We start from the raw sequence: 16,073 nt of genomic DNA, 5'->3' as shown, positions 1-16,073 counted from the left end.
ATGGGGGAAGATAAGAGATGGTGGAGAACAGCTGTTTTAAAGACCTGGAGGGAGAGGAATTGAAGGGAGTGGGGGAGTTTGTTCCAGAGGTGGGAGAAAAGAGGAATGAAGGAGTGAAGGTGAGCAGAGAGCCTAGATTTTGACAGTTTAACCAAAAGAGGGTTACTGGCAGATCTTGTGCGACCTGTAGGAATATTTGGGGGACAGAGCACGGATAGAGCTTGAGGAGCAAGGCCGGAGAGGAGTCGGTAGAAAACAGAAAGACCACCAACCTGCCTGCGGTGAGTAAGTGAAAGGCCTTCACAATCATCTTCATCGTGGAAGATTCCAATGATTCTGAAAGCTTTGGTTTCAACAACGTGAAGCCGAGCTAGGTGTGAGGCAGAAGCCCCGGCCCAGAGGGGAGAGCAGTACTCCATTGAGCTGCGGATGAAAGCCTTGTACGTGGTGAGGAGCTCAGGTGTGCCAAGGAAGGACTTCGCACGACGGAGGATGCCCAGTCGGCGACTGGCTTTGGAGGCCAGCTTGGAAATGTGGTTTTCCCAGGAAAGATCATGGCAGATAGTGAGACCCAAAAGCTTACGCTGACAAAGTATATGTTATTACGATTGTTCTTGTTCGAAATACTCGCTGAAGAAATCATATCAAAGTTGCAAAGCTTATGTGACGCAATTGGGAAAGATTCCCCCTCTCTATAAACATATTTGGGGCCATCGCTCGAGTTTTACTTAATTACATTAAAATCCTAATCTGTTTTTAAAGTATCACATTTTGGATGTAGATTTACCTGGTGAAATGGTTATGAGTGTTATTGTTGTTGTTGAACTCTATGCTTGTGGTGTTGTAGAAAAGGTGACCAAGATCTGTAACAAAGATGGACATTGGTTCAGACACCCTGAAAGCAACCGCACTTGGTCCAACTACACATCCTGCAACAACTTTACAGCACAGAGGCAACAGGTACCGCAGGCCTACCTTATGCCCATGGCATAGTAATTGAGCCGCAGACAAATACTAGCTGCTCATAGGGCAGACTACAGGCCTACGTGCCTTGGAATATTTGTGATACTTTGGATCAAGTCATCGAAGATCTGTTGAAGTGTATTTGAAGTGTATTTGACAAACGAAACTTGTTTTGATTGATTTTGTCCAATCACATCCACATCCCCCTCCTCTTCCCCTCCTTTTCCCATATTCTCACAACAGATGACGCTGAATATGTACTATCTGGCAATAGCTGGAAACAGCATCTCCATTTTATCCCTGACTCTGTCACTCATCATATTTTTTTACTTCAAGTAAGTTTTGTCGTTTGCATTCGAGATGCAACACAAACACGAATAGATAATATGGACAAATAATTACAGGTAAACAAAGTGCTTGGCTTATGCGAGCTTTTGTACTTGCGACTTACATATGAGGAAGGAGATGATGGAGACACAGACAAACACGTGTATGATATTTACATGGAGCTTGCAACTAGATACAAAGGAGAGACTAAAAATAGCCCAAGATGCACCAACGTTTCGTTATTTTTCAACATATTCATAAAACAAAGCTGTTTTTTTAATGCCTTCGCCGACGAAGTGGCCGGACGCATTATGTTTTCAGGTTGTCCGTCCGTCCGTCCATCCGTGATAGGTTTTCGTTACCGCAATAACTTGAGAATGGCTAAAGGGCTCTTATCAAACTTGGTGCAGGTATGTATAATGAGGTGAAGATGAACTGATTAGATTTTGGGGTCACGAGGTCAAAGGCCAAAGGTCAGAGGTCATGTTAGGTCAAAAATACTTTTACCGCGATAACTTGTGAACACGTGATGGGATTCGGACAAAATTTGGTACACTTACGTATAATGATGTAAAGATGAACTGATTATATTTTGGGATCAAGAGGTCAAAGGTCAAAGTCTGTAATCTATATATATAAAACACAGTTTGTGTGTGTGTGTGTGTGTGTAATGTTACCGATAGACTCCGAAACGGAGAGGCTCACGTGCTTGATATTTGGCATAGACATGGAAATTGAGCCTGGGACGAACATGGCCGAGACCATATTTGACGAGATCCATATTTTTTATTCATATTTACCTCAGCGCATTTCAGCGAAGTACCCGCTAATCTCAGCCGGTGCCAGAGCGAGCTGTTCCATCCTGTCACACGTCACACGTTTGCACGTAATTCAGGGCGAAAAGCGATTGCGTTTTTCACCTTTATGCGATCGTGTTTTGTGTCGATTTTGTGCGATATTAATTAAATTTAAAATTAAATTCGTGTTTACGAATTCGAATACGAAGGATTTCCCCTTTCCCCTTTCGATTTCGAATACGAATCGAATACGAGCTTGAGTCGAGAGGGCGAATGTACGGGTTGGGAATGTGCGGGTCTCCCCTCCCCCACCCGGCAATGCCGGTACTGGAGGGCGTCACAGGATCGGTGAGTCTCCAAAATCCACTTCATGCTGTTGCTAAGATGCAGGACGATGTCGCGATTGTTGTGCTGCTCTCCGACCATGAGAACTGCAACGTCATTGTTGACTGGCCCTCCCCTTCCCTCCCCCTCCCCCCTCCCCCCTCCGTCCTCCCCTCCCCCTCCCCCTCCCCCTCCCCTTCCCCCCCTCCCTCCCCCCTCGCCCTCACCCTCCCCCTCCCCCTCCCCCTCCCCCTCTCCCCCTCCCCCTCCCCCTCCCCCTCTCCCCCCCCTCCCCCCTCGCCCTCACCCTCCCCCCTCCCCATTACTAATTATGTACAAAACCAAAGAAACCAAGGGAGAAGGAAAGAAACGAAAGTAACTTACAGAAGAAGAAGAAGACACAGTGCAATCCTTATAACAAGCTTAACTTATACCCAGGGACAAGACACACAAAACAAACTCACATACACAAAAGGATGGAATGGCAGTAGTCTAGTAGGAAGACTAGGTCCCCCTGCACCCCCCGGAGATATACTTCTAATCAGTGTTTCTAGATTGGAGAAAATGTGTAGAAAATGACTAGCTATGGCCCCAAGCTGAAAAAATGTCCCACATACCATTTTTATGCAAATTACTGCTGCCATTATCAAAAAAACGATTTTTGACATATCTCAGCCAATATTGCAGATAATTGAAAAATGAAGGTGTCTAGACCCATGTTTTGAAGGGCATAGATCATGATAGAACTATTCATAACATGATTACATGTGTCTATGGTATACTAGTATGCATATTAATGCTGTAATTACAAAATAATCAGTTTTACAAATGATAAGGATACGTTAATACTGCAGATAACTTAACATGGTACATAAGGGGTCTAAACCCAGGTATTTTCAAGGTTAAATGTCAACAAGATGCTCCTGAGTCTTGCATAGGGGCGGGACATTGGCAGTAACATTGGTACCACTCAACTTTTCTTCCCACCATTGACTTTGTATTGCGAGAGATTTTCACTTGCTTATTTAAAGGTTTCTCACCCAGCCCACGTAAAATCTACCAACTCCTGCTGTTAACTCCCAAACATATTTTTTTATGTTATCCAATCACAGTGCAGAAATGACAGACTAGAGATCCAAATTAGTGCTGCTATAGCTGCCATTTTACATTTCCATCCATGTAACATGCGCGCTCGCGCGCTCGTATCAATTGGTAATGTCGCGCGCTCGTATCAATTGGTAACGTTGATGTTATTGAATACCTCAGTTGAAAGTTCAGTCTTCCATTCCATCTGTGTGTTGTTCTTGGTATTCATCCTCCAATCTAGCCAGGTAAGATGCTAACTATAATGTTACTCACACTCTTGACTTCAGTTTCTGCATGAAATCATAAACAGGCAGAATAACAGCTGAGCCAGCTAGCACCATGTTAGCTAACGTTAAAGCTAGCCTCATCTATGTACAGTATGTTCCTAATGTCGGTGTAACTTAAACTTTTGTTAATGCCAAACATGAGACATATCTGTTGACTTCTGTATATGAATTGAACCAGAAAGAGGCACGACAGCTGAGCTAGCTACAGTAACTTAGCACAATGTTTCATTGGCCTAGATAGCTAACGTTAGTGTGGAAGAATTTAGATGTTTTAGCTATTAGCAATTCAGATTAGTCTCAGAGTCAAGATGAGCCATTAGACCTGGGAGAACTCATGAAGTACTGCCTGATGCCAGTGCCTCCTAGCCTTGGGACACCAGATGGGTTCTTCTGCAAAACCAACAAAGCCTCCATTCTGCACTACCTTTTAGAGGACACCACACCACAAGATCTGCAATACCCCAAGGATGCCCTGTTCATCCAGGATGGAATGGCGCTGCTGCATACCCTTGCCAACCTTCCCCCAACATGTGGTGAGATATGCTTGCAGGTGCTTGATCAGATGGTGGCCAAGCAGCACTTTCTGTTCTCCACTGACAGTTACCATCCTGAGTCAATCAAAGCGCAGGAAAGGCTGAGGCGGGGCAGCTCAGAGAAGATCATTCTGGCTGGACCAGCAACCAGGAAGCCATATGACTTCAAAATGTTCCTTGCAAATGACGACAACAAAAAGCAGATGTGCCAGCTTCTTCTGAAAGTGTGGAGTGGACAAGAGGCAGCTACCAGGCTGGAGAGAACAGAGATGGCTGTGCTGATCGTGGAGGGGAAGGCCCACCAACTTGCCTCAACGAATGGCAAGGTAAAATTGAAAGCCCTTCGTGAATGGCGATTCAATTTGTAATTTTTCCTGAAAAAAAGGTGATTACCTGTGATGTTTGTCTAGATCTGAAACTGGCAGTGACTGGTGATTGAAATGCGGTGCCTTTTTGTGTTTCAGGTCGAGGTACGTGAACTCCCCACGATCTACAGCAACCAGGAAGAGGCTGATACCAGGGTGGTTCTGTACCTCCATCATGCTGCTACCATCGGATACAAGAACGCTGTAGTCAGAACACCGGACACAGACATCCTCCTGATCCTGCTCCACCATGCCCACAACATCAAGCTGACGGTGTACCTGGATACAGGGTCAGGGAAGCATCGCCAACTTGTCAACGTCTCTGAGCTGGCAGAATCCCTGGGAGAGGACTACTGTGCCACTCTCCTGGGGTACTATGTGTTCAGCGGAGAAGACTGCACCAGTGCCTTCAAAGGGAAGGGAAAAGTCGGGCCCTTGAAAAAGCTGGAGAAGAATCCCAGGTTTCACAGGGCATTCGGTGAACTGGGTGACAACTGGGATGCCAACCCTGAGGTGGAGAGGCAGTTAGAAAAATTCACCTGTGTGATGTACGGCCAGAGTCGCGAGTCATCAGTGGACATTGTCCGTGCCAAGCTGCTACGAAAAATGGTGGGAGAGGACAAGACCCTCACATCCAAGTCCAAGGTTGATCTGGCTCGCCTTCCTCCATGCCAGTCTGCCCTGAAGCCGCACATCCAGCGTGTGAACCACCGCGTAGCATTGTACAAAAGAGCCGATCAACCTATCATCGAAAAGCCAAAACCTTATGAGGAGCAAGGATGGATAAGGACTGATGAAGGACTGTTGAAACCAATGTGGTCCAGTGGTCCCATCCTACCAACCTCACTGGTGGATCTTCTGAACACAGGAGAGCACGAAGAGGAGGAGGAAGAGGAAGGAGAAGAAGAGTTTGACTCTGACGATTTCGATGAAAATGATGATGACTGACTCAGTGTAGAATCACTAATGCTAATGATGTTTATCTAAAACAAGCAAGAGAAGAGTGGTCACATTGAGTGCTAGGACTATTTTGACAGTTGTAATATTTAGAAAAATAAAACTTTGTGTTAACGTCTGTGTAGACGGACCTTAATATGAGTCTATTATTTCGTAAAACTGTGATTATTTTGTAAATAAAGCACTAATTAGCATACTAGTATACCATAGACACATGTAATCATGTTATGAATAGTTCTATCATGATCTATGCCCTTCAAAACATGGGTCTAGACACCTTCATTTTTCAATTATCTGCAATATTGGCTGAGATATGTCAAAAATCGTTTTTTTGATAATGGCAGCAGTAATTTGCATAAAAATGGTATGTGGGACATTTTTTCAGCTTGGGGCCATAGCTAGTCATTTTCTACACATTTTTTCCAATCTAGAAACACTGATTAGAAGTATATCTCCGAGGGGTGCAGGGGGACCTAGTCTTCCTACTAGACTACAGGGATGGCATGGGACGGCAGAGGAGGGTCCAGGCAGATGGTAGGCGTCGAGGTCCGGCTCCAAGCTCACGCTTCGGTCCACGCTTTTGGGGTAGAGGCGAAACCCGGCACACAGCTCCGCTCCGGGCTGGCAGCGAGGAGCCGGCAGCTCCACGTATTCGGTTTCACACCGGCAGCTTTCTCACTCGTCCTCCGCCTCCTGCGTCTCCGACGTTCCCTTAATACTCCACAGAATCTGCCTCTGGTCCAGCGCACCTCCCTCAAAAACCTCTCTCAGCTTCTCCTCAGCTCCTCCTCAACTGAACTCTCAGCTCCTGCTCAACTGGACTCTCAGCTCCTCCTCAACTGGACTCTCAGCTCCTCCTCAACTGGACTGAGGTGGGGGCTCCGCGCGACGGGTTATATAACCACGCCCATGGAACTTTCGCGAACCTCCTCGATCGTTCTCTCTCCGCCCTCTCAGGCCAAACCCCTCATTCTTGGTTGGTTGTTCGGGGCTGGCTCACTCCTCCTCCCGATGATGAGGTGGGGCCACACCCTTCTTCTCCGAGTTGACCACGCCGTAATGGAGGCAAATGCAGTTGGCAATAATGCAGTTGGAATTGGAGGCTTTGGGGAATTTGAAAAGGGGATCTATCTTATTTCATTTGATGCAACGCAATGAACTAGTGGAAAGACAGAGCCTTATACTGACATATAATAATGAGATAACTATTTCGAAGGGCCTATGATTTTCTACATGAATGCGATTGACTAGCTAAAGGGACGACCTTTGACCTTTACACAAATGGAGGTATTTACAGGAATCATTACATTATTTACAATGGGGGTATATTTACAATGAATTACACACACAGTGCACGGTTTCCCAAATCCATTACACTGCCCCCTTCTTCCTCCAGGCACGTCCCGGGCCGATAAAACTTTAACTTAATGTGGCACGTAGGTGTAATTCCCTCTACAATTAACCTGACCCTGAGTGTGACAGTTTTAAAACACAAATAAATATGTCCCCCTGTTGCGTTGCACCCTACCTAACAGATTCACATCCACAGAATAACCGAATTACGGAATGGTTTTCAAACTCTACATGTACGGTGGGGAGCCTTATTTACAAGACATTATTTGTATCTACACTGCAACCCAGGACCTGTTATTGTTTTTGGGGAGACACACAAAGAAAATCCTGTGGGGAGGGAGGAGACAGCATGCACTGCATCGACGCACCAGCACCAATAAAGAGCACCAGCAGTACCAATCAAAGAGCACCACCAGTCAAACACCAATCCAGTGTGACATTGCACAATAATTAAACACAATAAATAAATAAAACACACTGATGATGGTCTTCCTCGTTCTGCTCTCTCTGCTGGCCGTTGTTCTTCCTGTTGTTGTCGTGTTCTTTGCTTGCGGCCTATTTGGTGGAAATAAAACAAAAAGCACAACCGTGTCCAGTGTCCACTGCTTTTATTTATGGCCCACAGGGCCAACTATGGGTGGTTCACCTGTAGGCTTGATGCCACCTCACCGAGGTCCGCAAGCAAGATCTTCCTCTGGCCAACCTGGCCGGTCCCAGCAGAGGGGCCATGCCACAACCCGTGGGGTCCATGAGTGGTGCTCGGCCACAGACATGTGGTCCATATGGTGGTGCGTGGATGCAGGCAGCTAGTTGCGGGGATTCGGGCACACAGACACGGCCTCCCACACACTCCCCTCAGTGCCCAGAGAGCACGATCCTCGGTTGGGAGAAGGAAGACAGAGATGGCAGCGTTAGCGAGGGCAAGGGCGCAAGGGTACACATCAACCAAGGCAATGCAGAACGAGGTGTGCACGGAGAGTGAAGTGAGAAAGCTCGTCCCTACCGTACGTCACCCCCCCACCCCCTTTCACCTACTCCACCCTTGCCCTTACCCATATTTACAAACAATTTACAAATCCGTCGCTACCGTCACGTCTTCCCCATATCTCCTAATACCAAATTCGTCACAATCCCTCTAACCAAATTTGCCATCATCCAAATTCCTCATCAATTCCTCATAAGGAGGAAGAGATGGAACATCAAGCACAATGTCACACCCACGTCATGATGCGTCTCACAATCCAAAACATTTGCACAGAAATAAAACAACAACCCATGGCACGGTGTGGAGTTCTGTCACCTCAGGTAAGTGGATGTAGATGGTGCGAGGAGATTTCAATCTATCTACCTTTTAAATGACTTTAACACACTTTACACTACCCGGGGTCTTTCCCTGCCAATCCATTGGCCATCTTACTCTATGCGGTTCTAAAAACCAAACTCCCATTGACCAAACTGTGGTGCCCATCAATTTGGGGTCTCACACCCCCGATTCAACTCCCTGTGCCTTCGCACAATTTCTGGGCTGAGTCGTGTGGCTCTCCCAGCAGGTCTACCCACCTGCACACCTCCACCACTGCAGTTGCCTCCGAGCTTACCTGCTCCTTACCTAACCTATCTAACTGGGGAAGGCCCTCTCTGGCACTTAACCCCCTCGGTGCCCCCTCTGGCACTGGGCTACCCGGGTCCGTCCTCCGGATCCTCGGGCCCCACTGAACAACTCTACTGGCTCCCAGAGCCCACCTGTGGCCTCACCTGGCCGACATCCTCACAGTGGTGGAGTGCCCATTCAACTACACACACGAACAGGCCACACGCCCAGCCATTTCCACGTCACTAATGCACCCATCCAAACACCATTCTTCCACACGCACCACAGATGCCAATATCCAACCACAATTTACCTATACCCTCTACCTAACTCTTAAACTACCCTCCCCGGGTATTCGTGATGGGGTCCATCCTCCCCATCCACTGCCTTCGCACCACCCACTCCACTCCACAGTTTCCACCACACTCACTCCACACCATCCATTCCCTACCCCATGTTTTCCAGACCATTTATTCCGAAAACCATTCTCACCTGAATTTGCACACTTGTGCAATCACACCTGGTGCCACCTGCACCCTCCTTCCTCCCAGGCTTCTTCATTCACTCAATACCATGCACAATCACAATTATTCCTCATACACTGCTCCATACACTTCCACGCTCACCATTCACTCAATACCATGCACAATCACAATTATTCCTCATACACTGCTCCATACACTTCCACGCTCAATACAACCCACAATCGCACTTTTCACCATACACTTCTAACTCTCCAAACCATTGCCTCAGGCACCCAAATTCTCCCACGCTCGTACACACAGCATCATCTGATCTACCTGGTGCCCTTCTAACTTGGTGCTCCCCGTCTTCCCTTTAAACTAAGCACATACCTCGTCATTAACAACCATTCTAACCTCTCTATGTCCCCGACTACCTGTACAATGTCGCTATTTACCTCTACCGTTACCTATTGTCATTCCTCTAGATCCCTATACAATTATCCAAACCCTCCCTCGGCGAGTTTACACTGCCATAACCCCATAACTAGTGCTCATGTGCCCCGGGGTGCGAGGGATGGTGGATTTGCCATCCCACCACCTCGGGCATCTCCCATTATCAATTTTGCCCATCAACTTCCAATTCTTGCCAATCCAAAATTTGCCAATCATCTGCCAATCAAATTTTTGCTCATCAATTTTTGCCAATCACCAATTCCCTATCCCTACCAAATGTCCATTAACTTGAGCCTTGGTGCGTCGTTACATTTTCAAAGCTCGGCTTCGCAAAGCCGAGCAACGAATGCCGGTGGTTCGTTTCGTGCAGTTGGATCCGTCCGGCACTCGGTTCAGGGGAGGTTTACTCGGGCCGAGATTCCAAGGTCCACCTCGGTGCGGAACCTTTCGGTCTCCCGCTCGATGGCCCAATCTCGCCCGGCCGGAACGCCGCAACCACAAGGGGTCGCCATGCCGACCCTTCCTACCTGCCCTCGAACCGGGCCGCCTGCTCCGCTTAGCGGAGCACGGACGCGACGGTGCAGAGCGAGGCCCGGCGCGGATTGTGCATGGCGGTTCCTTTGAAACCGCCGTGATTACGATCCCCGCTGGTTCCCGCAACACCCAAAGCCTGGCACGAACTGAAGGCTCGCGTCGGCTAAAAGTCGGACTAACCGCTGCTCCATTTAATGTCGATGCTTCACTTGCATGCTCACACCACGCGTTCCGTTCCTTATTCACACATCCAGGTGTCTCCATACACTCCGTCATTGCACCTTCTCTTACACACCACCCAGGTACACTCATTACGCTCACAGACTTCGTCACACACCTGACCACCGCACACCTTGGCACACACTCATCATTCGCACACCTCATCAACACACCTCTTCACGCCCACTCCTCGGTCACATCCTCTGTGACAACCATGGGTGTGCATTCTTCTGCACACCCCATCACGCGCTTCAATGTGCCCTCTCGCACCCGTGCCACTACCAACTCAGGTGTACATTCCCACACGCGCTCAACCATTCCAGGTGTGCATTCCTTCTTACCTGCCACAACCCACTCGTACTCCGTGTCACTCTCACCACCACACTCTGTCGTGTGTTCACTCTCTCTCTCGACAGCACACTCACTCCTCGGCGCACACTCTTTCCTCACACACACACCTCCGTTCCACACCTTTCTCGCGCACCTGTCGCACTCTCTCCCGGTACATACTCCGTACCACTCATGGGGGTGCATTCTTGCACACACCCGATCACTGCCGCACATGCTGGCTCACAAATACCTTCCGCATTCCCCAAAGTCGGACCTCCTTGCACACCTCCTCCTTCCACACACTCTGCACCTGTCGCACACCTCACCAGCGGCCTCTCACGAACGCCCGGGTCTAAACCAACACCCAAGCTCACTGAATCTCCCCTCACACCATATACATTTCCGATTATATCGCCACTCACCTCGGCACCTCGTCTTCGCTCCTCCTCCGCCACCTGCAAACTCTTTATTTGGTCAGTAAGCACATCATCACGATTTGAGCACAGACCTTGTACATAATCCATCACTTCCTCCTTTATCTCTCTCTTAGTTTCCCTCCATCTCTTCTTAATTTCACTTAACCCCTCTTCCACTTCCTCTAATTTTTGTTTCACCTCTTTTATTTCCCGGTGCGCCCCCTCAATTTCTTCCTCTAATGCCACCTTGGTCGTTTCTATGTGCGTCCTTATTTCCCGTTCTTTTGTCTCCATTGCCTCTGTCACCTCGTCCAACCTCTTTGTCAGTCCCTCATGTACCGTCTGACACTCCTTCTTTATGAATACTACGTCCTTCTTTATTTCCTTCTGGGTCGCCTTCAACCCCTCGATCACGGCCGTATTCTTTTTTACCTGTTCCTTCAACTCCCTTTGTCCCACTGTCAGCTGCCCCACCCCCTGCGTCAACTCCTCTATGCCACCTTGTAACTTTGCCGTCCCATTTCTCACCTCTTTCTCCATACGCTCCTCACCCCGCTTTACCTCCTCACGTACCCCCGCGACCTCTTCGCCCACACCTCGCCTTATCTCCTCCCCCATCTCTCCCATCTCTTTGGTAGATGCCGCCCTCATCTGTTCCAAATCATTCCTTTGGGCATCCAATTTACCTTCCAACCCGATTTTCACCTCCTCTATCTGGTTCCCCATCTGTTTAATTTCCCGGGCGGATTGCTCCCCTATTTCCCTCAATTTGCCTTCCATGGTGTTTTCTAACCCCCCTAACCCATTCTTCACCCCTTCCATCTGGTTCTCCTGGGCAGCCATTCTATTTTCCAACCCCGTTAACCCCTCCTTCATTTCCCCAATTTGATTACCCACCTCCTTCAGTTGGCCCCCCAATTTACCTTCTAGCCCTTCCAACCTGTTGTCTAACCCCTCAAATTTGTTGTCTAAACCCTCAAATTTGGCTTCTAGCCCCCCGATTTGATTTCCCATGTCATTCCTCAACTCCCCGATTTGGCTTCCCATATCATTTCTCAACTCCCCGATTTGGCTTCCCAATCGCTCCCCCATTCGGTTTTCCAATCCTACATTCCCCATTAGTATGGCTGCATTAATCTGTGCCATGAGGTCCCGCACATCAATTCCCCCTATTTGTGCAGCGGGCGTGGCTACCGCGGCCACGTGCGAGCCGCCGCCATTTTGTGCGCCTGAACTCTCTGCAACCCAATGCGTATTGCGCTCCTCCTCCATTACTCCCACTGCCTCCCCGGGGTCCTGGGTCGACTCTACCCCCTCTTCTAGCTCCCCTACCGGCATCCGGTCGCCTTGATTATCCATGGCACGATTTAATTTAGAATATTAAATAAAATTTTGGCCACTCGTAATTTTGAGTGCGTTAAGCGCACTTCGGGTCTGAATCCCACTCCTGACACCAATTGTTATGGATCTGGGATGACGGCGCTCCCCTTGCCAAGGGGGGTTAACCCCTTGTCCTTTATACTGGCCGTCGCCGATCCTGAGGGTATGACGTCACGCCCAGTCAGCGCTGGGTCGGGTATTAGGCCTATCCGTCCTATGACCAAAGTACCAGCGCCTTCCGGTACGCAAGGAGATACCCCCGCTCGGACCGCAGTGTAATTATGGATTACGCCGAGCGAAGCGAGCTGCGGAATCCGAGCCGTTCAACAAGGACTAACCCGATTCTAAACGTTGGCTGAAATCGCACCACAGGAACTCAATGGGGAAATCTCTAAAGCGACTGAATGTGAAGAAGCAAAAGGGGTAAAGAAAGAACACAGGTATTTATTACTAATTATGTACAAAACCAAAGAAACCAAGGGAGAAGGAAAGAAACGAAAGTAACTTACAGAAGAAGAAGAAGACACAGTGCAATCCTTATAACAAGCTTAACTTATACCCAGGGACAAGACACACAAAACAAACTCACATACACAAAAGGATGGAATGGCAGGGATGGTATGGGACGGCAGAGGAGGGTCCAGGCAGATGGTAGGCGTCGAGGTCCGGCTCCAAGCTCGTGCTTCGGTCCACGCTTTTGGGGTCGAGGCGAAACCCGGCACACAGCTCCGCTCCGGGCTGGCAGCAAGGAGCCGGCAGCTCCACGTATTCGGTTTCACACCGGCAGCTTTCTCACTCGTCCTCCGCCTCCTGCGTCTCCGACGTTCCCTTAATACTCCACAGAATCTGCCTCTGGTCCAGCGCACCTCCCTCAAAAACCTCTCTCAGCTTCTCCTCAACTCCTCCTCAACTGAACTCTCAGCTCCTCCTCAACTGGACTCTCAGCTCCTCCTCAACTGGACTCTCAGCTCCTCCTCAACTGGACTGAGGTGGGGGCTCCGCGCGACGGGTTATATAACCACGCCCATGGAACTTTCGCGAACCTCCTCGATCGTTCTCTCTCCGCCCTCTCAGGCCAAACCCCTCATTCTTGGTTGGTTGTTCGGGGCTGGCTCACTCCTCCTCCCGATGATGAGGTGGGGCCACACCCTTCTTCTCCGAGTTGACCACGCCGTAATGGAGGCAAATGCAGTTGGAATTGGAGGCTTTGGGGAATTTGAAAAGGGGATCTATCTTATTTCATTTGATGCAACGCAATGAACTAGTGGAAAAACAGAGCCTTATACTGACATATAATAATGAGATAACTATTTAGAAGGGCCTATGATTTTCCACATGTATGCGATGGACTAGCTAAAGGGACGACCTTTGACCTTTACACAAATGGAGGTATTTACAGGAATCATTACATTATTTACAATGGGGGTATATTTACAATGAATTACACACACAGTGCACGGTTTCCCAAATCCGTTACACTATATATACCATTGACCAATCTACAGCAGGAGAAATCTGCAATGAAGACATGGATTTGCATCAGGTTATCTTTAGAATAATCTCGTACAGAGATGTTGTTTTTAGCTGCGACGAGCAGCTCTATGAGAGGACCGCGTTGTTGTTCTTGTTGTTGGGGTGCCTTTTTGAATAGCGTATGCGCATACACTCGGACATGTGTTGGTATGAGGTAAGAACATCGCGGACTAAAATCGCGATTTGTTTGAAGAAACCAGAATAAATTTAGCAACAAAGACATCATGAATGTTTTCATATCAATGTCGTTTCACAGAACTTGACACAAATTAGGTGTAATTATTGAATAGCGTATGCGCATACACTCGGACATGTGTTGGTATGAAGTAAGAACATCGCGGACTAAAATCGCGATTTGTTTGAAGAAACCAGAATAAATTTAGCAACAAAGACATCATGAATGTTTTCATATCAATCTCGTTTCACAGAACTTGACACAAATTAGGTGTAATTATTGAGTAGCGCATGCGCATACACTCGGACGTGCGTTCGTATGAGGTAAGAACATCGCGGACTAAAATCGCAATTTGTTTGAAGAAACCAGAATAAATTTAGCAACAAAGACATCATGAATGTTTTCATATCAATGTCGTTTCACAGAACTTGACACAAATTAGGTGTAATTATTGAATAGCGCATGTGCATACACTCAGACTTCCCTTACCGACCAAGCACGTTTCAAATTATCCCTCTGCCACCCAGAATTAACATTAATAAATAACACGGATAAATTAACATTAACATTAACAGAAATAACATTCACGTCAATACATTATATGTAATCAGTTGATGAAGCATGTTGTGTCGCAAAACAAAGGACAAGACCAGAACTGAAAGACAAAAAGACGCTTGTGCATGCGTATAATTTAATGACTGGTCAAATTTGGTAGCGCATATTGCAACGGATATCCTCATGATTCTACACGTCACAGCTGGTGACCACACTGTGGTCATTTTTCTCTTGTTGATGAACATCCTTTTGAGCAATACAACTGTACTCATTGTTACGGATTCGTCACTTCCGCTGTTGTGGTTTTCACCCACTTGACATGTTTCTGATATTATGTTTTATTATTATTTCCAAAAGGTTTATTATTCAGGAACAGCTATCTAAAGTTAAAAAGGTTAACTTAAAATGATACAGGAAACCGAACCAGAAGAAAAGGAGGTGAAGAGGAAGAGGCGGCGAGCAAAGTTGGAGAAGACGCGTGACGTCAAGGCTCAATAGCGAGGCTGGTCTACCGACAGTCGCGAGGGAATTTTGAGTTCCTTGAAGGGACATCCAGCGATAGGAATTATCGCTGGAGTGGAAAATCTGCGTAGTCAGATTTGGGGCGCTGAGATTTCGACGAATCCTCGCCCAGTCGCATCGGCTCAAGTAAGAGCCGTCAGCCATTGTGAACCCCGCGCTTCGGACACCTACAAAGGTTTTGCCTCGCGTCATCTTCACACCAACATCCTACCGTTTGTCGGGGATGTGTGTGTGCGACCGCTTCGTCTCCAATTACGTTGCGGTTCGCTGAGTGAGCGGTGAAGGTGCCCCTCTGAAGGGCGCCATTGTACAGTCTCGGCGGGGTGATCACCATTGTCAACTGTACGTGATTCGAATATCGACTGGAGAGCGAGATTTGGGCTCCGACTGGATATCATTCTAGCGACCGCTGGAGCGAATCACATTCGCCTTGGAAAAGGTTATAGAGACATTGAGGAGTGTCCTTCTCACTCGCTGGGAGTGCAGTGAGTTCTGACTTTATTGATGGTATATAGAGTGCACTCTTAATTGCCATTTGTTGTACCGTTATTCCTGTGTGATTTTCAATATATTATTTGTTCATTTATAATCATTGGTGTGGTTTCACTATTAATTTCTAACACAGAGTAACATATTTTTCTGCCGTGGCTCCTCTCAGGGTTCGGAGGTGTACCGAGACCAGGAGATCGTAGAGGAACACGTAACATCATTTAATTCCAAACTTTCACAAAATAAACTCTTTTTTTTTCCAATTCCAAAAGGTGGAGCACAGCATAAATGCAAAAGGTTGCTATAATTACAAAAACGTTTACTCACAGAGTTTGAAAGAAGCAAAGGTAGAAATAAAAGTAGAAAAAGAAAGTGAGAAATTAAGTAAAAGCAAAATAATCAAGAGAAAAGAAGATTAAA

At 47.5% G+C, this 16,073-nt stretch overlaps 2 protein-coding genes across 2 annotated transcripts in view; both read left to right on the top strand.

Moving 5' to 3' along the window:
• LOC137433957 (calcitonin gene-related peptide type 1 receptor) overlaps positions 1-16,073 on the top strand; it is a 72,435-nt gene that overhangs the window by 14,993 nt on the left and 41,369 nt on the right. The window contains exons 5-6 of the mRNA XM_068126476.2: positions 848-960; positions 1,207-1,298. Of these exons, the coding sequence (XP_067982577.1) occupies positions 848-960; positions 1,207-1,298 (205 nt within the window). The remainder of the gene's footprint in view (positions 1-847; positions 961-1,206; positions 1,299-16,073) is intronic.
• Positions 4,119-5,833, top strand: LOC137416109 (uncharacterized). The gene is made up of 2 exons (XM_078786200.1): positions 4,119-4,643; positions 4,782-5,833. Exons 1-2 carry the CDS (start codon positions 4,119-4,121, stop codon positions 5,628-5,630), a joined length of 1,374 nt encoding a protein of 457 aa, XP_078642326.1. The 3' UTR covers positions 5,631-5,833.

Source organism: Myxine glutinosa, chromosome 10, assembly GCF_964187855.1.
Source record: "Myxine glutinosa chromosome 10, kmMyxGlut1.1, whole genome shotgun sequence".
NCBI classification, from domain to species: domain Eukaryota; kingdom Metazoa; phylum Chordata; class Myxini; order Myxiniformes; family Myxinidae; genus Myxine; species Myxine glutinosa.
The sequence above is the reverse complement of the archived record's forward strand: the minus strand, read 5'-3'. Positions and strand labels throughout refer to the sequence as shown.